At 44.8% G+C, this 23,676-nt stretch overlaps 1 protein-coding gene and 1 long non-coding RNA gene across 5 annotated transcripts in view; one reads left to right on the top strand and one right to left on the bottom strand.

Annotated features, from left to right (window-relative positions):
* Nucleotides 1-23,676, top strand: part of THADA (THADA armadillo repeat containing) — a 904,047-nt gene that overhangs the window by 704,529 nt on the left and 175,842 nt on the right. For all 4 annotated transcript variants that reach the window (XR_012244018.1, XM_073628459.1, XM_073628460.1 and 1 more), the window contains exon 35: nucleotides 5,170-5,314. Coding sequence is in view for 3 of the 4 variants with exons in the window: in XM_073628459.1 (XP_073484560.1) it covers nucleotides 5,170-5,314 (145 nt within the window). In the remaining variant the exon portion in view is untranslated. The remainder of the gene's footprint in view (nucleotides 1-5,169; nucleotides 5,315-23,676) is intronic.
* Nucleotides 1-23,676, bottom strand: part of LOC141140916 (uncharacterized) — an 86,159-nt gene that overhangs the window by 26,803 nt on the left and 35,680 nt on the right. The gene's annotated exons all lie outside the window — the stretch shown is intronic.

Below are 23,676 nucleotides of genomic sequence, written 5' to 3'. Positions count from 1 at the left end.
TTTTTTTTTCTTTTCTTTCTTTCTTTCTTTTTTTCTTTTCTTTCTTTCTTTTCTTTCTTTCTTTCTTTCTGTCTGTCTGTCTGTTTATCTCTGTCTGTCTTTCTTTCTATAAGGTGACAGCGAGCACCTACAGGATATTCTGCGAATAGTTGGGAACAGAAAGCCCCATTGAAAGCAGTGGCGGCTGGTGCTCCAAATTTTTGTGGGGGCGCAAACGAACTGAAAAAAAAAAACATTAATTGCAGCCTCACTGTGCCTATCGAACGCCGCCACTGTGCCCATCGAACGCCGCCACTGTGCCCGCTCGCCATCTGCCCGGCACTTACCCTGTCTTGGTGGGGCAGCTGGTGACACTGATTGAAAGCATTTAGAGGCTGAGCAGCCATTTGTGGCCATTTGCATGTCATGCAGCGATTACCTGTGGATGATCGGCCCTGGAAGTAGACAGATGGGTGATCGCAGTCGTAAGTGTGAATGAGACCTAAAGCTGGCCATACACTAGTGGAGTTTAGTTTAAAAACTTTTGTTTAAAGAACATTCGTTCAATTTCCTAATGGTTAGAGAGGTCAAATTAACATTAGTTTTTCAATGTGATGCAGCTGGTTGAACGAAAACAGATGACCCAATTCCGCCATCCACACACTTGAGGTGGAATCCTTTCCGCTGAGCAGTGGCAGTCCATCCATTAGTGGTGCCGGAGAGCCGCCCCCTCTATCCACGGCTGCCACCCCCATGCTCTATCCACGGCCGCTATATTGACAGGACACCGCCACCCCCACCCCCTATTCATGCGTCTGGCCCACTTCAGGACGCCGGACGCGTCAATTACAGCGGCAGGGGTGTTTTTTTTTTTTAAGCACCTGGTTAGAGCCAGAGGCTCTAATTACCACCGGCCACCACTGCCACTGAGATATTGTATTCTGACAGTGGAGAGACTTCCCTGTAGTCACAGTATACTAATCCAATGCACTGATTGATTGGTAAAAACCCAACAGAGCGGTAGTACAGAAGACGATTGGTAGATGTCTACACTTACATGGATCGAAATTTGGCCGGACCCTGCTGAACCGGCATAATTTCTATCTACTGTATGTATTGCTGGCATTAGTACTGTCAAACGACATTGGTTAAATTATTGAACGTGCTAAGAATTTTCACAGTACAAATATTCATATGAACATTCATTCAAAAATCTTTTAGTGTATGGTCAGCTTTAGCCATGGATGAATGCTAGAGGGTCTCATTGGCAGAAATAGTATGCAAACTAAACAAAAATGGCAGTAGCTCCAACCAGCTTTTAAAAAGACAGTTTGCCCGTGGAAGGGCTTTGAGCAAACACAACACAAACATTTCCCATCACATATATATAAGTTGCCGGTAAAACAATAAAAATACTAAGAATTTGCGTTAAAACAATTTTTTGCACAACACTCGCAAATATATGTAAAAGCCGCATTGCCTCATCAAAGCCCTTCTGTTTAGTGCAGACGCTCTGAGAGCCTCCATCTTGGAGCATTTATAGCAATGGCTAAATTGAGGGTGGGTATGCCTGGAGGTAGCCCACTCCTCCTTAAAGCAGCAGAGACACCAAAAGTGAAGGTGAACAGTGTGTCCCCATGCCAATTCTAGCAAGCTAAACAAAAATGCCAATCACCCCAATTCATAACTAGTATCTAAAGCAGGGGTAGGCGACCTCGGCCCTCCAGCTGTGGTGAAACTACAAGTCCCATGAGACATTGCAAGACCCTGTCGGTCACAGGCATGACTCCTAGACGCAGAGGCATGATGGGATTTGTAGTTTCACCATAGCTGGAGTGCCGAGGTTGCCTGCCCCTGATTTAAATTATAAATAAACATATATAGTATTACGCACTTATTAGAGATTATTTGTTATTATTGTTACAGGTATTTATTACAGTTATTGGTTCAGGTAATTATAAAGGAAATCAACAAGCATGCTCTTTATTGCAATAGACAATGCAAATACCAGTATGTAGCCTAAAGAGTATGTCAAGGTAACAAGAATTAATAAAAGGAAACTCTTGCATTCAGTTGATGGCATACTAGAGACCACTGAAACTAATGTGTTTTGAATATTAGCCTAAAATGTATATTGTGAAAAAAGAGTGCTGTCCCTTTAAATCTTATGAAATTCATCAATATTCAATCAAACATGATATTCTTCTTGTGATAACAAATAAAAATACAATTGATAACCACAATAGTCACCATTCAAATAATTGAATCTCATGTAAACTAATAGTCCATAATAATTTGTATGTGAATAAAGTGCTCCGTGCTCGAAAATGAATGTAGAGAAAAGTGCTCCAGGACTGAAAAGTGCCCCTTAAATAAAAAGGGCCTCTTACCGCATCATAATGATCTTGAGTTACAGAGATCAAATGCCCTTTTGGTATCTCAAAGACAAGGTCAACATTCTCTTGGATGACTGGAATGGATGGGGATAATACACTTTTCATAAACTTTTTTTTTTTTTTTTTTTTTTTTTAAAGGTATTGCTCTTACATAAATGTAGATAAAAAACAGGCGGGAGACAGCCAATGTGCCACTACATGATGACGTCACATGATAATTCTGACGCGTTTCTACAACACAGCGTTGTGGGGGAAACGCATCAGTCGAAATTAGCATGGGACGTTATCATGTGGTGCGTTGTCTGGTTACCACAGCCACATTGACTTGTTCAATGCCTGCTTTTTATCTACATCTATGTAAGTGCAATACCTTTTTTTTTTTTTTTTTTTTTTTTTAAATAAAAGTTGGTTTAAACCAAGAATCTTCAAACTACGGCCCTCCAGCTGTTGCGGAACTACACATCCCACGGGGCATTGTAAAATTCTGACATTCACAGACATGACTAGGCATGATGGAAATTGTAGTTCCTGAACAACTGGAGGGCTGTAGTTTGAAGACCCCTGGTTTAAACATACTGCACTATCTCTCCCTACTTGTGCCCTATACATATAAGTGGCCCATTGGGCCCAATTGGCCATCTTTTTTTTTTATAACCATGTAACTGGATGGTTCAGTTTTATTTGAGTTTTTCTTGCTCACCACTTTATTATTTTTACCTCTGACGAAGCTCTAATATAGGAACGAAACATGTAAGGTTTAAGGTCCTTTTGGGAGCATATACAGTACTTTTGCATTCCTTTTTTCTTAGGGGGTCACATGATTTAATATCTTTTCCTCCGCAATCTTTTTTCCTTTTTTGCTGGGGTGAGGTACCAAAATATGCCTGCCAAGACATTGATTTTCTACTAGAGAAGGATTTGTTGAATATGGACCCACATTACATATCTGAGAGAGATAGGTCTTGATAGGCAATCAGAGAGAGATCTTCACATTCTGAATGAGATTTTTAGACACTATTCCTTTCTTTCTCTGTTAATTCATGGTGGGACAGGTGGACAGTGATAGCCACCACTCGCATCCTCTAAGTCCATATTGGACTTTGCCCAGTTTTATATTACAACTGTTTTGGGGTAGTACCATGCTGGGGTGATATTGAGATATCTCTATCATTGTGTCCCATACATATTGATTGTTTGCTATACAAGTTGACATCTATATAGATTTATGTTACTTGGAGGCACTTGAAACAAGTATAATATATTTATTTTACCTCACTCTATAGGAATTTACATTTATGGTCATGAAACATACACTATATTACCAAAAGTATTGGGATGCTTGTCTTTACACATGAACTTTAATGGTATCCCGGTCTTAGCCCGTAGGGTTGATATTGAGTTGGCCCACCCTTTGCAGCTATAACAGCTTTAACTCTTCTGGGAAGGCTGTCCACAAGGTCTAGGAGTGTGTCTATGGGAATGTTTGCACATTCTTCCAAAAGCGCATTTGTGAGGTCAGGCACTGAGGTTGGACGAGAAGGCCTGGCTCGCAGTCTCTCGTCTAATTTATCCCAAAGGTGTTCTATCAGGTTGATTTGGACCAGTGCACAAAGCAAGGTGCATAAAGACATGATGAGAGAGTTTGGGGTGGAGGAACTTGACTGGCCTGCACAGAGTCCTGACCTCAACGTGATAGAACACCTTTGGGATAAATTAGAGCGGAGACTGTGAGCCAGGCCTTCTCGTCCAACCTCAGTGCCTGACCTCACAAATGAGCTTCTGGAAGAATGGTCAAACATTCCCATAGACACACTCCTAAACCTTGTGGAGAGTTTTCCCAGAAGAGTTGAAGCTGTTATAGCTGCAAAGGGTGGGCCAACTCATTATTGACTGGGATGCATTAAAGTTCATGTGCATGTAAAACTAGGCATCCCAATACTTTTGATAATATAGTGTACTTTTAGATTACTGAAATAAAGGTTACATTTTATATCAATGACCTTTTGGGCCGGTTCACACGGGGGCGACTTGTCAGGCGACCTAGCCACCTGACAAGTCGCCTCCCGTTCTGTACAATGGAACCGTTTTAATCGGAGCGACGCAAGTCGCTCCGACTTAGAAGAAAGGTTCCTGTACTACTTTGGGGGCGACTTGCATAGACTTCTATACAGAAGTCGTCTTGCAAGTCGCCGCGGCAGTCGTGTGCAGGTCGCCTCGGTGAGGCGACCTGCAAGTCGTGCCGCTTCTAATGTGAACCGGCGCTTCGTGCGTTGGGGCACGCACCCTCGTCCAATTTGAAACTATAATTGCCACATAGGATTGGTCTACTATATAAGGCTTTTGTAAGTTTTGAGTTAAAATACATTTGAGGTATACCTCTGCAATGCATGCATATATCCCAGTTTTTTTCCAAGGCCCTGAAAGTACAGAAAAATACCTGCTGTTCTGTTAGAAATGCACTCGGCTAATAATTTTCTATTTTGGGCTGACAACTCATCATTTCTGTACACTTAGTGGTGTCATAGCTTTTGGGTTTACGTACATTGAACTTCTGCAAATGTTTTGAACTTCTGGTGGTGTGGTGGAGGTGGCTGTACCCAACATCCATTTATTCTCATTTTAATGAGATAAAAACATTGAAAAATGAATGCCATGAAAAATGACTTTTTTGTTAAGTGTTGCTTTTTATCATGAACCTCCAAACATTATATGCTGACACAGATAAAGATTTATGAGGCTGACTCACTGTTGCATGCCTCATCTGGGCCATCTGACACTGATCTCTCTTCCACAGGCCACTGAGTCAGAGTTGAAGGATTGGGTGACACTCATGGTTCACTGCTGTGGAGATGAACTCCAGACTGAAGTGAAACTGGCAGCGGCTGAGATCCTAGTCCATATCGCTCCACATTTGCTGACAAATCATCTGCCGGTTCTGGGTAAGAGTACAATGTGTGTTGGTGGTGCCGTTCTTTCTGGAGAGACCTGCTGTATGACCTGTAATGGAATGTTTTCCCTCCTCACGAAGGTCATCAGGGTGAGCTTCAATAGGGGCTTGAAGTCCATTTATTATATGTAGGCTTTCCAGAAATAGTACATCCTTTGCACACAAGCTAAAATTACCATTTTGTCAGTTTAAAGGGAAATTCCAACTTACAACGGGTTCTAAATCGGTGCAACAGAGACACTGGGCCCATTTGTCCATTTGTACGCCATTAACCAAATCAAGCACCAACATCGCTGAAATTAAGGACATGTTGTCGTTATCAAAAGCTTTCACAGTCCAATGACATGGCGCATTCTAGAGCTACAAAAAAGACAATCATAGCCATGCATTGCTGAATAATTGACAGTATGTGGGAAATAACTTGATGGTCAGTCATATCTTTTTTTCTACAAAACTCTAGAAAACCCTGCTTTGCTTGAGATCCCCCCTCCGAGCATAAATCCTGTACCCCTCACATTTCTGCTCTGAGCATATATACCCCCCCCCCCCACTCGCTGCACAAATCAAAACCAAATCCCTTCTCCTAACACTAATCCTGTTCCTCTAATTTCCCCTCCAAGTACAAATGCCCCCAGTCATCCCTACTACCACAACCCCCCCCCCCCCACCCCCAAATTCCCCTTGCTAACAGAAATTCACCCTCCTAGTACAAATCCCTCCTTCTCGCACAAATCCCCACTGCGTCCAGGGCAGCCGGCCCCCTTGCCCACCCCTTGTCCTGGCCCTGCCTAGCGTAGACACTAGATCAGGGGTAGGCAACCTCGGCTCTCCAGCTTTGGTGAAACTACAAATCCCATCATGCCTCTGCCTCTAGGAGTCATGCCTGTTATTGTCAGGGTCTTGCAATGTCTCATGGGACTTGTAGTTTAAAAACAGCTGGATGGCTGAGGTTGCCTACACCTGCAGATAGCAGAAAAAGAAATCACTCCTGCGCACAAGTGGATCACCAGACCGGTAGTACAACGACACAGGCCTTGCTGCCCTCAATAGAAACAAACTATTCATAAGCAGTTGTAGAAGATGGCACAATGTAAAAATACACCGACTAACAGCATGCGGTCTAGGATGAGCGGAACCTTCCAAAGATCGTGGAGGAACTCACGCTCATCCTAGACCGCATGCTGCTAGTCGGTGTATTTTTACATTGTGCCATCTTCTACAACTGCTTGTGAGTAGTTTCTTTCTATCATTTTATTCAATAAATATTTTTATTAAAAGATAATGCACATGGCTGGTGCGCCCTTTTTTCTTTCTCTCTTGTTGCCTACACCTGCACTAGATCCATCACAAGAGGAAACTGTCAGTTTGCATATTCCAGATCCAGAAAAGAGAAAGATTTTATCAGCCCCTCGTGTGTAAAATATTGTACCATTTATTTATGTATATTAGAGGCAGCATTAGATCAAAATCAGGCTAATTTTCATTCAAAGTCTATGCAACCGTTTTGTTTTTTTTTTATATTTTTGACCACTGCACCTGTAATCCTGGCAACCAACAGAGACCAAATTTGCAAAGGCCTAAAACCTGGTACTGAAAATGAGACAGATTTACATCAAGAAAATGATGTAAATAAAGCTGCAACTTTATAGTAAATCTGTCTCACCGCTCCGTTCCTTTAGCATCTCGTGCAAAAATTGATAAATTGATAAATATCCCTCCATGTGTGATCTTATACTGTGGGGGGCATTTATCAAAACTGTATTTTTTGGGGTTTTTTTTAACAGAAAAGTTTATTAGACAATTCAGCATTACAGTACAATCAGTTTTTAGGATTACAGCAGCATACAGGTAAAGGCAATAGTAATTAATTTCCTAAAGGGAGTTGCCTCCCATCTAGCATCATCTAGCCCAGGTGCGTCAAATCCCTATCTATCTTTGGTAAGCATTCCTGTCCATTACCACTGTGTCATCTTGTATACCCTTGGATGTAGCAGTTATATAAGAACGGGTAGGGTGAAAGAGAGGGGGGGGGGGTCAGCGGAGAACCAGCTTATCCATCAGTACTCTTGGGGGAAGCCCAGAGATTAGCCATAGGCATCTATCCATGTGGACCATACCTTATCAAACTTCCCCGGACATTGTCTGCTTTCATATGTGAATCTGTACAGGGATAACACCAAGTTTACCGAGCTCTGCCAAGAGGCGTGAGTGGGGGGTTCCACCGACTTCCATTTTAACAGTATTTCCCGTCTGGCATAGTATAGGGAGAAGGTCAAACATAGTTTACAATATCTATCCCCTTCTATGTCTTCCATATGGCTTAGTAGTAGAACCCGAGGATCCATCTGCACCCTTGTCCCACATATCTCACCCAGTGTGGAGGCTACCACTGCCCAATAGGTTCGGAGTTTGGGACAGGACCAGACCATGTGCCAGAACGTTCCTATCTCTTGTTTGCATCTTTGATAGTTTCAGTCTCGTTGAGGGTAAATATGAGCCAATTTATTTGGAGTGTAATAGGCCCTGTGTAGGAACTTAAGTTGTACAAATCTGTCTTTAGCTGCAATCATGGAAGGAATAAACGTTGAGAGGCACTCCTCCCATTCTTCCTCACCCAGGGATGGAATATCCGCCTTCCATTTATCCCAGGATCTAGTTCGTTTGGTGGCATATGCAACTGTTGGGTATAAATACAGGGAGGAGAGAGGATTTCCCATCACGCTGGAGATCAGGAGGCGTTCAATAGAGTCTGACTCTAAGGTCAAAGTTTCAGTAAATTGAGCCCCAAAGGCATGTCTCAACTGCCAGTATCTTAACTTGAAAGAAACCGGTATTCAGTATTGAGTAGAGTCGTCTTAGTTCCTGGAAGGACATGAGTCTGCTGTTGAGTACTATATGTTTCAATGTGGTGATCCCCTTTTTGGCCCACAGAGAGGGGTCTTGGATACTATTTAAATGTGGTAGCATAGGATTACCCCATAAGGGTGTATGTGGGGAGACATGAGCAGGTTGCCTAAAAACTACCCTGGCCTACTGCCAGACCCTCACCGTGGTCCGCATGAGGGATGTCATAAGGGGACTGGCCTTCAGGCCTCAGAATACCAGGTTGCTCAAGGCTGCATAGGAGACCAGAATAGCCACCTCCAATGTGGTCGCTGGATTCTGACTGGGCTGGAAGAACCAACGCCTTACCGTGACAAGGACGGCTGCCCAATAGTATAGTTGGAAGTTTGGCACCGCCAGACCTCCTCCCGGCATAGGGAGATACAATATCTGCTTTGCCACTCTGGGGGGTCTCCCAACGCACAAGAAGGAAATCAGCAGCCCCTCCAACCCTCTGAAGAAGGTCTTGGGAATATGTGATGGGGTGTTTCTGAAGAAATACAGGTATTTTGGCAAGTAGACCATTTTCAACAGATTTACCCTGCCTACAGGTGTTAGGGGGAGGGAACACCAGGCCGCACATTTGGCTGTCAGTTGTGTCATTAGAGGTTGTATATTGTTTCCCACATACTCTTCTGTCCTGCCACTAATTTTAATGCCTAGGTAAGTGAACTCATCTACCCATTTCAGCGGTGTGTGCGTCGCAATTCGAGGAACCGAGGGGTGGAACGGGAACAGAACCGATTTGTCCCAATTAATGCGTATGCCTGAGTAGCAACCAAATTGATTAAATAGAGACAATGCTGTTTGTAGGGATGATGAGGCATCTGCCAGATATAATAAGGCGTCATCTGCATACAGGGACAGTTTTTCCTCAATTGGGCCCACCACTATCCCCGAACCCTCCCCTCCGCTCTAAGCAGTATAGCCAGGAGTTCCAGTGCTAGGGCAAACAGTCCTGGGGAGGTGGGGCACCCCTGTCGCGTTCCCTGGCCCAGCGTGAATGCCTCCAAGAGGCAGCTGTTAGTGCTGATTCTAGCTTTCTGGCTGGCATACAGCATCCGTAGCCATTTCATAATCCCTGGGCCAAACCCGAAATTGGAGAGTACTTTCCACAGGTAATCCTACTCGACAGAGTCGAAAGTCTTCTCTGCGTCCAGTGAGGCCACCACCCCTGCTGTTTCCATGCGAGCCCTGTCAATATGGGTAAAGAGTCCTCTGATATTGATGTCTGTTCCCCTACTTGGCATGAAACCCGCCTGGTCTGGGCGTATCAGTGCAGTTATAACTGTGTTCAGTCTATTGGCCAGAATTTTAGCCAACAACTTGGCGTCGACATTCACCAGTGAGATAGGGCGGTACGAAGAGCATAAGGATGGGTCCTTCCCTGTCTTGGGGATCACCACTATGACTGCTTCTCTCATAGTGTTGGGGAGTTCATCCATCTTTGCTGATTCAGCAAACAGAGTATGCAGTCTGGTGGTGAGTTCTGCAGCGTACTGTTTGTAGAATTTGACAGGAATGCCATCAGGCCCTGGCGTCTTACCAGACTGCAAGGTCTTGAGTTCCTTCAGGATTTCTGCCACCGAGATGGGAGCATCAAGGCTATTACGGTAAGTTGGTGTGAGAACCGTTATGTCAATGTCCACTAGGTAGGCCGTCAGATCTTCCTCCCTGTAGTCTGCCCTAGAACTATAAAGGGTTTGGTAAAAAATCTACAAAGCATTGGTTGATCCTGTCGGGGGAGTAAAGAAGATCACCAGTAGGGTCCAGGATATGAGGTACACTAATACCCCCTGATTGTTCTCTGGAGAGCCAGGCCAACGGTCTTCCTGACCTCTTTCCCTGCTCAAAGATCCTTTCGGATTGAGCCAGTCATTTTTTCTGAGTGAGAGAGGTGTAAAGAGGGAGAACCTCTTTAGTCAGGAGCTGCAAATAGGCATAGTGGTGGGGGTCACTGGATCTAACAAAGTGCATCCTTGTTAGCCCTTGTCAAGTCCGCCCTGCATTCCCTATGAATCCTGGCAATGATGGTCCGGTGGTCCTGGCAATGATGGTCTGGTAGTGTCCCCTTGTGTTGACCTTAAAGGCATCCTACACAATCGTAGCATCCGCTGATCCAGGGTTAACTGCCCAGTAGTCCACCGCTGTGTCCGTGATCCAGAATCTGGAGAGTATCCACAGCCTGTCTTTCAGGGCAGCAGAGAGATCCAGGCTCAGAAACAGCGGTGCACGATCCAAAATACCCCTAGGCAATATTTGAATGTCCGTGACTAGGCAGGACAGGCCCTCCTGCAAAGAACAAGTCTATACGGGAAAATATATTGTGGGACGCAGAGTGACATGTGAAAGCCCAGGCCTGGGGGTGTCTCCACCTCCACATGTCCGTCAGCCCATAGGTGTCCGCCCAGCCAGCCAGCCCTGAGCAGGACGGACGCGCAGACGTGATCCTGTCTATACCCGAGTCAGGGACTAGATTAAAGTCCCCTAGAATAACAGTGTTGTCAGAAGCAAACTCAGCCATTTTACTTGTTATCTGTTTCAACAGCAGTAAGGAAGCCGGTGGTGGCAGATATAGACCAACAGTAGTCCAAGTTAATGAGTGTATCCTGGCATTAATTATGACATATGCTTGAAGGGGAGTGTTTTGAGCACCAGTATACTGACCCCTCTGGCAAAACTGGGGTGAGTGGAGTGGTAATGGTATCCCACACCGGGTTTTTTGAGGTTGAGGATCCTACTGCCCACCAGGTGTGTTTCCTGGAGCACGCATATGTGCGGGTTGTAAGATTTAATAAATTGGAACACCTGGGATCGTTTGGTGGGTGAGTTCATCCCCCTGGTATTCCACAATAAGGTATTAAGGGAAGACATGGAATCTGGGAATTAGGATTATGACACATTATGGCCCTTGGACCAAGCCGCCAAACCCGGGAAGAACACAAGAGAAAACTGTGTAATGCTGAAACATCAATTACCTTCACATCTAAGTGTAACTGTACAAAACTAAAAGCAGTCATGAAACATATATACAGGTCAGCCCCTGTAGGGCCACAACTCCATATACCCACCCCACCCATCCACCTGAAACCCGAATCGGCACGCCGGCCGCAAAGTTGGGACCCGGTGCAAGCGGCAAGCTTAGCCCCTCCGGAAAATATGTAGGGGGGGGTTCAGACAACCGAACAGGTTCTCGGCTCTATTGCTTCCGCTGGGACAATAAATGAGCCGGGGGGAGCACGTGTCAATCAAGGGAAAAGGAGTTTTTTCCAACATCCCCCACGGTGGACATGAAAGAATATACGATCCAAGGCATGAAATGCAACATGGTGAAATCCACCGCTTCATCGCTTAGTACGTAAGAGAAAGTCACAGTTGAGTTCTTCTGACACTGTCAGGGGCACATTTTTGTGTTGCTGCAATACATGTAACTTAGCACAAAAGGTGCAATGTTGCCCCCTGAGCATCCCTCCCCAGGTTCCCCCCCGACTGCCACTGTGTTCCCCATGGTTTCCTTGAAATGATCAGGAGCAAGAGACACGGGGCTGATTAGAGGGGGGAGGCCCAAGGGTTTAGGAGCAGAGTAGGGACCCACCAGGGTGCACATGAATAACCCTCAATCGGTTCTGCAGAGGCCTCCAGCCGGGCCGCAGGCCTCAACAGATGGTGGATTTAGTAAGGCCCCTGGGCTTGGATGCCCCAAAAATTAAAAAGGGCATCGGAGTGGCACATAACACATTCAGGTATAACTCACGAATCTACGGGTCAGTGAACAAGTGGCAGGGATTCCAGCCAAGCAGAAGCTTCTCGAGGCATGTTAAAGAACCGGGTTCATTCACCATCCTGAACTCTCAGGGGCTTTGGAAACAACACGCTGTAGTGGATACTGCGAGCTCTCAGCGCCGCCTTTACCTGGTCAAAAGATTTCCGGAGCTTCTGTTTCCACGGAGTAGTCGGGAATATTAGTAGTTTGTTATTCTGATAGCGGAGGTCTCAAAGGGCCCGGGAGGCATGGAGGATTTCATCTCTATCCCGGAAATTCAATACTCGAAGCATGAAGGTCCTCGGCGGGTTTCCCGGGGTCCCTGGTTTGAGTGGGACACGATGTGCTCTTTCCACCGCATAATGGGGAGGCAGGCGTGTGTCAGGTAGGAGGGAACGCAGCATGTTTTCCACAAAGGTGGTCGGATGGTTCCCTTCCGCTCCCTCAGCCAAGCCCGTGATGTGGAGGTTGTTCCTCCTATTCCTGTTCTCCGCATCTTCAGCCCTGTATTCCAGGGCTTTGACTTTGGTCTGAAGGGTGCGGAGTGCAGCAGAGTGTTCCATAACCTCATCCTCCATGGTAATGACCCGTTGCTCTGTCTCCGTCACTCTAGACCAAAGCTTGTCCATGCCCTGTCGCAGTAGGCCTACATCTAGCTGGATAGCCTCGATTTTTGCCATTAGCGTGGACTGGCAGGTGGCTATAGCTGCCATTACCTCCACCAGCCAGGGCGGCCGGGATTCAGGTAACTCCATCAGTGCTGTTTGGGAGGCCTTGTGTGAGCCTCATTTGGCTCAGGTCTCCATGTGAGAAGAGGGGAGAGACGGCGGCTCCTCCATGATTGTTGGGAAACAAAGCCTCTTTCCCTTGCTGGCAGACGCGCCTGATGATCTGCGCCTCATCCAGGTGTTGCAGAGCTGATAATTAGGATGATGCGCCCTCAGGATCTGGGTAATAGCCAGAAGCCCAGCGGAGCTCGAGTAGAAAGCAGCCGTTCACAGCGCCATCTTGGACACGCCCCCCTGTTTTCTGTTTTTAATTTGTTGCTTCTTTCACTTTAAACAGATTTTAGGGACAAATGTATTTTTTTGCACGCTTTTCCAGTAATAAATTATCTGCTATAAATTAGCTACGTGTATTTCAAGCGTAACTCCACTTTTTTTGAGAATACAAACATTTCCCTCTGGGTGATCTATGTACATTGCAAGGATTATAACAACCTTTGTTGCAGATTCTTACCTTTTATTATTCTGAAGAAATCCCTGTGTGTTTGTCTGTGCCTCTGGGTCTAATGGGAGTGGTTTCATAATTATCAGTCAGCTGTGGCAGCTGCATGGCACTAATGAGGAAAGCTGCTGGGCCTGCATCCCTTTAGACATGTTCCTAATGGAAATATCTCACCAAAAAAGACATTTTTGTTGCAGGAGATGCCTGAAATCTGACTTAGTATCTTAGTGCAGGCTTCTGGGAAAATTGGTGAGCCAATTACACAAGCACAAGTTTCTGGGGAGTGGTCAGTACACACTCTGTATAGAACAACTCCATATAGTCATATTGCTTTGCATTTATAGAAAATTTCAGTGGCTGCAGATTGAAAAGGAAAGGTCATTTTTAATAATGTTCGATTACAATATGACTTGTGTCGCAATTGTACACGCTATATTATTTTTTTCTTTATTTGCTATTTTTTTCCCCCACGAAAGTGGAGTTACCCTTTTAGGTGTTTCTTAGCACTTCTAAGTTCTGTGACAATCCTCAAAGTCAGTTTTATCCATAAACTAGTGTTCGCAGTTTCTACGCAACAGATAAAAAAAAAAAAGGTGTACAGTCATCATTTGGCGGCACGATCGCAAAAATTAAAACTGCCCCTTTCGGTAGTAAATCAGACCCGAAGATTAAAGTTAAAGTTTTTGCACGCAAGATGCATATGCAAACTGCTAATTACATGCAGGGTTGCATTCATAAATGTGCGTGTGTCTCGCTCTCTCTTTTATATTTAATAAAATGCAAACACACAAGACAGGATAAACCCCACGGATGAGAGTATGATGACATAGCCGGCTAACAATGTCGGCTCAGACCTGAACCAGTATGACTAGGGGAATTTTCAGCAGGTGGCTTTGGGATTTGATGAAGTCACCAACTGTTTTAGGTAAATAAAATCGCTAACAGCAATTTATGCTTCGGCATGTAATTGCGGCGCTGACTGGAACGGTGCCAAAGTCAGTTTCCCAAAAGTTATTAGTTTTAATTGATGCTGCCTGATTAAAGCGTGTCAAACATGAGATTCCTAGAAGTGACGGTAAGCCGGTTTTGTGCATGAATCATAAATTAGACCTCACGGAATTGGCATTAGGTGGTGTGAAATGTGAAAGGCTCACACTAGGCTATGAGGGATCCCTCCCGCTTTACTAGTCCTGGAGCTCAGACATGGCACTGATTAGCACACAGCATGGTGGAAAGGGATGGAGAATTGGACATTGACTTACTTTACTGATGAAGGTTTTACTGCATGTGGCTAAGGGCATTTTTTTAAAGGTAAAGTATAGTCTGTTTATAGGTGTACAGTACTGTGCAAAAGTTTTAGACAGGTGTGAAGAAATGCTGTAAGGTAAGAATGCTTTAAAAAATATATACACTCACCAGCCACTTTATTAGGTACACCTGTTCAATTGCTTGGTATAACAAAGTGCTAATCAGCCAATCACATGGCAGTAATTCAATGCATTAAGACATCTAGATGTGGTAAAGACGACTCTCTGACGTTCAAACCGAGCATCAGAATGGGGAAGAAAGGGGATTTTGGTGACTTTGAACGTGGCATGGTTGTTGGTGCCAGGCAGGCTGGTCTGAGTAAAAAAACTGCTGATCTACTGGGATTTTCACACACAACCATTTCTCTAAGGTTTACAGAGAATGGTCCGAAAAAGAGAAAATACCCAGTAAGTGGCAGTTGTTTGGAGGAAAATGCCTTGTTGATGTCAGAAATCAGAGAATGGGCAAACTGGTTTGAGATGATAGAAAGGCAACAGTAACTCAAACAACCACTCGTTACAACCAAGGATTGCAGAATACCATCTCTGAATGCACAAAACATCAATCCTTGAAGTAGATTTGCTACAGCAGCAAAAGACCACACCGAGTGCCACTCCTGTCAGCTAAGAACAGAGAAAATTGAGTACTGTCTGTGATACTTTTTTTATTTGCACTAACATACAATTTTTCAGGACAAGCTAAGAACAGGAAACTAAGGTTACGAGTCGCACAGGCTCACCAAAATTGGACAATAGAAGATTGGAAAAACATTGCCTAGTCAGATGAGTCTCGATCTCAACTGCAACATTCAGATGTTAGTGTCAGAATTTGGCATAAACAACATGAAAGCATGGATCCATCCTGCCTTGTATCAACAGTTCAGGCTGGTGGTGGTGTAATGGTGTAGGGGGATATTTTCTTGGCACACTTTGGGCCCCTTAGTACCAATCGATCATTGTTTAAACGCCATGGCCTACCTGAGTATTGTTGCTGACCATGTCCATCCCTTTATGACTTCAGTGTACCCATCTTCTGATAGCTCCTTCCAGCAGGATAATGCACCATGTCACAAAGCTCCAATCATCTCACCACTGGACAATGAGGTCACTGTACTCCAGTGGCCTCCAGTCACCAGATCTCAATCCAATAGAGCACCTTTGGGATGTGGTAGAATGGGAGATTCGCATCATAGATGTGCAGCCGACAAATCTGCAGCAACTGCATGATGGTATCATGTCAATATGGACCAGAATCTCTGAGGAATGTTTCCAACACCTTGTTGAATCTATGCCATGAAGAATTAAGGCAGTTGTGAAGGCAAAAGGGGGTCCAACCCACTACTAGCAAGGTGTACCTAATAAAGTGGCCAGCAAGTGTATTTTAATAGATTATTGTTATCAGTTTACAAAATGCAAAGTGAGTGAACAGAAGAAAAATCTAAATCAAACCAATATTTGGTGTGCTACCGTTTGGCTTCAAACCAGCATCAATTCTTCTAGGTACCCCTGCACACAATGAAACACACACAGAAGGGTGCAAAAGCCTAATGCATTACCCAAGACTTATTTGTACAAGAAACCAAAAAGCCAAATGGATACTCACAGAAGACAGCGGTAACTAGCATAACAACTTTTTCGACCAGTATGGTATCAAGTGACCTGACTAATGCACTTGCAGTATCTGCAAGCTGACACGTTTCGGGGACACACACCTTCCTTAGAGATGTAGCTGACTGATGTTCCCTTTCTAATAAATGTAAAGGCATCCCAAAGCTCCACCCCCATACAGGAGAAGTGTCATAGCACCAAATCTGGTCAGGCTGGGTCAAGGCCTTGTTTATAATTTGATTATAATGTGAAACTTGCCTGGCTTCTGGCTTTCTCTTGCTTCTTTTTTTAAAATAATATTAGTGCCAGCCCCATCTACAGTTTGCACCACTTAACCTCCTGGCACAGCTATGCATGGACAAAAAGATAGGCCAAGAATAAGATGAGGGGGTACAGCCCAAAGAACCACTAGCGCAGACATATTTTATTACACAATGAAGTGGTCTTTCTTTCGTCAGTGCTGAAGTGCATTGGTTGAGCACCATACTTGTACTGTTTTTTTTTGTTGTTGTTTTTTTTTTGTTTTTTAATGAATGCTGATCTTTACTTAATAGACAAAGTTGCCTTCAACAGATTAATCCAGGGCTCCATGTTTGTTTGGGTCTTTCCTTGGGTCTTAATGTACAACTAAAGGCAAAACATTTGTTTTAGTTTTGGATAGAGTAGAGAGGGATTAGAACACTTGTCAGGTTTTATTGCTGTCTGTGCCCCCGTTATGGGCTGTTTTGGGCTGTTCCATGAAAAGTAATAGAGGGTAAATCTTCCAATTGGGACACTAGTTCTGGTGACCTGGGGGTCCCCAATGGATTCCCCTGATTTGCAAGGATTTTCTCTAGCTTTCTGCTCTGGTTGTGAGTCCCATTTTCAAGTAAACCTTCACAATGGGACACATGGCAAAAAAAATTGACGGGTTATTTTTTGTTTATGTTGGATAGAGTAAGACCCCTTTCACACTGGGGCGGTTTGCAGGCGGTATTGCGCTAAAAATACCGCCTGCAAACCGCCCCTAAACAGCCTCCGCTGTTTGTTCAGTGTGAAAGCCTGGGGGCTTTCACACTGAAGCGCTGCGCTGACAGGACGGTGAAAAAAGTCCTGCAAACCGCTTCTTTGGAGCGGGGAAGGAGCGGTGTATTCACCTCTCCTTCACCGCTCCTGCCCATTGAAATCAATGGGACAGCGCGGCTATACCACGGCAATACCGCGGCTATAGCCGTGCTGTACAAGGGATTTTAACCCTTTTTCGGCCGCCAGCGGGGGTTAAAACAGCACCGCTAACGGCCGAATACAGCTGCAAGAACGACGGTACAGCAGCGCTAAAAATAGCGCTGTTGTACCGCCGACACCCCCACCGCCCCAGTGTGAAAGGGGCCTTAGGGAGGGGCCTTAGGGAGGGCCCTTACTCTATCCAAAATAAAAAAAAAAAAAAATGTTGCTTATAGTTCTACTTTAACCAGGATAATGACAAGCTTGAAGGCACGTTTGAGGACAGCTTTGACATGTATGTATGGGAGCGGTAGAAGTCAGCTTGGGGGTTGCCCTCAAAAATGCTTGATTCTGCTGGTTCAGAATAGGCCTACATTCTGCCTAAGAACCAGAACCAGACCTAAACAAAAATGGCTATGCACGTTTGGAAACCTGCATGCAACCATAACAAATTCAAGAAAAGCATATGCACAGTAAGAAAATGTATTTGTGATAACAGCCCTTTAAAGGGTGCTTACCGTATACACTCAAGTATAAGCCGACCCGAATTTAAGCCGAGGCACCTAATTTTACCACAAAAAACTGGGAAAACTTATTGACTCGAGTATAAGCCTAGGGTGAGAAATGCGCAGCTACTGTAAGTGGAAAAGAGGGTCAGCAATGCCCATTTGCAGCCTCTCTGTGCCCATTTGCAGCCATAGGTCCCCCAAACTTCAAACTCGGTAGTTAAGGGTTCCTAGATGCCCCCTAGCTGCAGCCAAAATTTGGGGTCTCTGGACCCAAAGGGTCCCGAAATGACATTGCTGCAGATGGACACAGTTGACCGACTTTGGGGCCCGTATCTCTGGGCCACTTGGTGCTAGGAATTTGGTGTGCAAATCCAGTGGAACTAGCACTACAACATATCCAAAGCTGAGGTTCCTAGCACCAAGTGGCCCCGAGATATGGGGCCCCAAAGTTGGTTCGGAAAATGTCAAGCACAGCAGAGAATGACATTTTCCAAACCGAACTCGGGGACCCATATCCCGGGGCCACTTAGTGCTAGGAACCTTAGCTTTGGATGTTTTGTAGTGTAATTTGGAGTTCCTAGCACAAAGTGGCCCCGAAATACAGGGCCCCAAAGTCGGTTCAGAAAATGTCATTCTTTGCACCAGAAAAGTGCTTGACTCGAGTATAAGCCGAGGGGGCCACTTTCAGCACAAAAAAATGTGCTGAAAAACTCGGCTTATACTCGAGTATATACGGTAGTTGTAACATTATTTATTTTCCCTATCCTTTGTAGGACAATGCCTACTACACAATTACAGGTGCACATTAAACCTAAATTACTATACTTACTGCTTTGTGTTAATTTCATATATACACATATGATGCCTTCTTGGTTGGACCAGCATTTTGGAGAAATCAGCCTATCCCGTCCCAAGGAACTAGTCATATCATTGCAGCATTGTGACCTTTTCATTTCTGATCCTCCCTTGGGTAGGCTTCTCTGTTGAAGCCTGAATCTGATACCAGGATTGTTATACGGGCGCTGGTTGCTGTTCTGCATGCAGCTCCTATATGTATGTGCTGGGGGTGCTATACCTCCACCCTACTTGTAATTGATTTTCCATGTCACAAAACAAACCAATATTTGCTTACACTGCATTTAACTTAGCTTAAGCAAGCCAATTACATGGCTGAATTGATTCCTCTGGGTTATTGTCTGGAAGGGTAATTGGAGTTTGGCCTTTGGAATGATAATATAGCTGTAAACGCTGACCTTAAAGAGCACCATTAGTGTTAGAGACAGCACATGAAGAAGTATGGTTGAGAAGATAGACGATGTCCATTCTCCACCTGTCTATGATGGTTTTAGGGTGTTACGGAAGGGAGATATTAAATGTTGATTAATCTACACACTCCTGTGATAACTAGGTTCTGCTTCAATTGCACATGGTAACTTAAGGCAAGGTAGTGGAAGAGTCACTGTTATGAGATAATGACTGATTGGAAAGCCTAGCATACCTAAAGCTGTTCATACACGGAGTGATTTTTATAGGCGAGGTTCTGATGAACCAGGTAAAATTTTGATCCATCGGCGGCAACCTTCCATCCAATATCCTTTGGATTGAAAATCGGTGGTTGAACAGCGGCTGCATCTAATTAATAGAAAACAAGCCACTCCCCCAACCAGCCAGCATAACCTATGTATAAGGATCGGTTTCAGCCTACATGTCTCCACCAAGAAACCACGCCCACTGATGCATTTTTCCCCGCCCACCAAACCCTGGTGGGTGGGGTTAAGCGCGTCGGGGTCATGGTTTCTTGGCAGAGATCTGTAGGCCGAAGCTGATCCTTATACACAGGTTATGCTGGCTGGTTGTGAGAGTTCTAAGTTCTCTATTCACTGCACATATCTTTCTAGATGGGCATACTGACAGCCTGCACCCCTTCACCTGTGGATCATGGGAATGGAATTCCTGGCTCCGAGCTGCGTTCCAAGCTTAGTCTATGGTTGCAGCAGCAGCAGCGCAAACTTTGGATATTATGGCAGCAGCCGCCTCTGCTGGCAGTGAGAATACAATAGCTCTGTTGTTGGGATTTGTTCATCCATCCTGTTGAGCTTCCATGGTAGAATTGGGCGATTTCTCTCGATCACCCTACATGGCTTCCAAAACCTGCCTTAGCTGAATCACCGTGGTAATAGTCAAATAGTTAAGTGCCCTGTTCCAGAATTTGCAACTATCACAGGTCTGTATGGTAGACAGCACAGTCCGCATTTTAGCTGAAATAGAGTTGGGGAAAAAAAATCAGAAGAGCGCATTGTTTTCAGTGTCCGTCTGTGTACTTACATTTAAAGAAAAGTATGAAAAAAAAACAAAAAAAACATTTATACTTACCTAGCTGGATGCAGCATCGATCAGATGTTTCATCTGTCCCTCGCCGGCTCTGCAGTGAGAAATGAGCGATCAAATACAGCTGATCGCTCAGTTGTCCCTCTCTGCTCTAAGCGGAGAGCTGGGACTGTCAGTCTTCAGCTCTCTGCTCTGCCCCTCCAGCGCTCACTGGAACACTGGGCTGTGGAGGAGGCGGGAGGGGCTGGCTCTGTTTCATGGCGGATCACTGACCATTTCGTCAGGATCTTTTCAGAGCCTGGACCGGCTCTGTGACGCCAACAGCGGGTCACAGGAGTGCCGAATGAGCTGCTCTCCTGTCATCCACAGAAGAACTACAGCCAAAATAGCTTTGGTTATACTTCTTTAAAATCAGAAGATAAGTAAAGCACAACCACTGGGATATACTACTAAATGGAAAACTCATAATGCCATAGGCAAACATGGCTGCCACTATGTTCAATTTCATAAATAAAATGATAATACTATTAACCAGGTTCACAATAACGGGTAACTAGAGACGGCATGGAATGCTATTACATATTACGTATATGTAAGCCTAAATGCTCATATTTACCCTTAAAGTATAACACATTATTCTTATTTGAAAAGTAGTTTTTTAAATATTTGACTTTCATTAAAGTAATACCTGGTGATCCTGCCATAAGGGTTCTTCTTATGGTACTTCCTGTTGTAGTGTGACAGTGCTCCTCTCTTGTCTTCCAGTTGTTCTCCTGTGTTGTATTACAGCTCTCACGATGGAGGCACTACAAACTGTTTTAGGGCGGGTTTTAGTGCTTGCCACCCCCCTGAAAAGTAATCCACAGTTTGACAGGTGGTGAGAAGGCAATATGTTGCCTTTAATCCTGCTGCACCACTGTCCCGCCGTCACCCCATAGACAATCACAATCGCCCCATATATTTGCTTTGGTTGGGATTTGCGGTTTCATTTTTGCCTCAGCAGTCTGTAGCGGGAACACTGATAAGGGTACTAGCATTACCCATATCGGTGTACTAGCCTCATGCAACATATTCCCAGTTATGTATTGTCTTCTACAGCGTATTCCCAGCCAACAATGTAGCATGTCTTAGGTGTGCAGTTTCTGACAGTCCTCTCAAGCATTACATACAGTGGGTATAGAAAAGGATTACCCCCTTTAAAATAATCACATTTTGTTGCTTTGCACCATAAAATGAAAACAGCCCCAGTTTTTGTTTTATCCAGCTGTATTTACCAGTGCAACTTATAACATCCAAGTGAAAGATATAACACCAACATGTAAGAAAAAAAAATTCAAAAACAGAATCACTGAGTTGTAAAAAGGATCACCCCCCCCCTTATGTTAGTATTTTGTTGGACCACGTTTTGCTTTAATTACAGCCTTTAGTCTGTTGGGATATGTCTCTACTAACTTTGCACTTCTAGACTTTTCCACAGATTTTCAATGGGGTTTAAGTCTGGGCTCTGACTAGGCCATGCAAGGATATTAACCCTTTTCCCCCTTCAACCGCTGTGTGGTCAATTTTGCTGTGTGCTTTGTGTCATTGTCATGTTGGAAGGTAAACCTTCTTCCTATTGACAACTTTCTGGCAGAGGGCCGCAGATTTTCCTCAAGAATTTGACAGTATTTTGCCCCTTTCATTTTTCCTTCTATCCTGACAAGTGCTCCAGTCCCTGCTGCAGAGAAACACCCCCATAACAGGATATTACCAGCCCCATGCTTTACTGTAGGAATGGTGTTATTTGGATGGTAAGCTGTATTGGATTTCTGCCAGACATATAGTTTGGTGTTGAGGCCAAATAATTCAATGTTTGTCCCATTTGACCATAACACCTTTTTCCATGTGGCCTCAGAACAGAGGCGTAACTATATGGATCACAGGAGTCACAACAGCGACCTGGCCCCGCGCTTCAGCGGTTCCCTGCAGCTCTCCTGTCAGATTTGTCTACTCCAGAATAGGAAGTGCGGTGCAGTGGAGTGGCTTATAGAAGAACCAATTCCCTCCACTATCCTCCTGGCTCTTGCTGCCGCTGAATGCCTGCGGGAGGGGGTGGAGGAGAAGCAGGCTTTCAGCAGCTGCAGGAGGATAGTGGAGGGGATCAGTTCTTCCATAACTCGCTCTGCTGCGCCGCCCCTCCTATCCAGCCTGGTGCCCTGATCCTGATCCCTGATTGTTGTTTACAAGGAGTCATCGGTCTGCCTCTCAGCTCTGCCCCCTCGACTCTGCTCCTCGGACTGTTCCTGCTGGGTAAATCTTGCTTCCTGGCTGAAAATGCATTCTCTGCCACGGGTACTGCCCAGCTATGGAGCGAGTATAGTGTGTCCCCCTGTCACAAAAAACAGTTTGCTGTAACTGATTATGAAGTGTTAGCTGGAGTTTGGCTTCAGTTTGTCAGTGTATTTAAATCTGCTACTACATTGTGTGGACAAAATCCTTGAACCGGCTACCCCATCCCCCCACCACAGCGTTGCTGGCTTCCCCCCTCCTCTCTCCCACCGGCTTCTACAGGAGAAGCTTTTAGGGTGGAGAGCAGGGGCTAGGGGCAGTATATGTGTCATTTACCAGTCCCTTCCTTTTCTGAATGGACACAGTGAGTGATCGGTCACTCACTGTGTCCATTCATAACTGAAGCATAGTAAACTGTGTTTACTATGCTTCGGTTTGTGAATGAACAGGAAGCTCTGTACAGTGCTATTTCTGTCCATTCATTCTGTGCAGCTGAGAAGGAGATTAAGGGCTGTGTCCACCATTTCCTTTCTCTATCTCAAAGGTGAAACATCACAGGTCTATTTAGACCCCTGAGATCTCACCAAACCCCCTAACGGGGCTCCTAAAAATAAAGAAATAAAAAAAAATTAAGTTGTAAAAAAATAATAAAAAAATAAAGTACTGACCCTGTCCGCTGCTCTACTGATTGACACTATATTCACAGTCCCACTGACACCAGTGGCGGATCTACCAGGTCTACTTCAGAACATGTGAAAGGGATCCACTGTGGGACTATAATAAAGTGCCCTGCAACGGGAGTAAAGTGGGAAGGGCCCTCGGGCTTAGAGGGAAGGGGAGCTCTTCATGGTTTCTTGCACCGGGGCCTTGAAGGTTCTAGTTATGCCTCTGCCACCGAATCTTCAAGGTGCGTTTTAAAGTGGTCAGATGAGACTAAAATTGAATTATTTGGCCTCAACAGCAAACCATATGTCTGGCGGAAATCCAATAGAGCTCACCATACAAATAACATTCCTACAGTAAAGCATGGAGGTGGTAATATCCTGTTATGAAGGTGTTTCTCTGCAGCAGGGACTGGAGCACTTGAGGAAAATCTGCTGCCTTCTGCCAGAAAGTTGTCAATGAGAAGAAGGTTTACCAAAGCACACAGAAAAAATTACCACACGGTGATTGAAGGAGAAAAAGGTGAATGTCCTTTCATGGCCTAGTCAGAGCCCAGACTTAAACCCCATTGAAAATCTGTGGAATGACTTGAAGA

The sequence above is a fragment of the Aquarana catesbeiana genome, linkage group LG04 (genome assembly GCF_042186555.1).
Source record: "Aquarana catesbeiana isolate 2022-GZ linkage group LG04, ASM4218655v1, whole genome shotgun sequence".
NCBI lineage: Eukaryota > Metazoa > Chordata > Amphibia > Anura > Ranidae > Aquarana > Aquarana catesbeiana.
The sequence above is the reverse complement of the archived record's forward strand: the minus strand, read 5'-3'. Positions and strand labels throughout refer to the sequence as shown.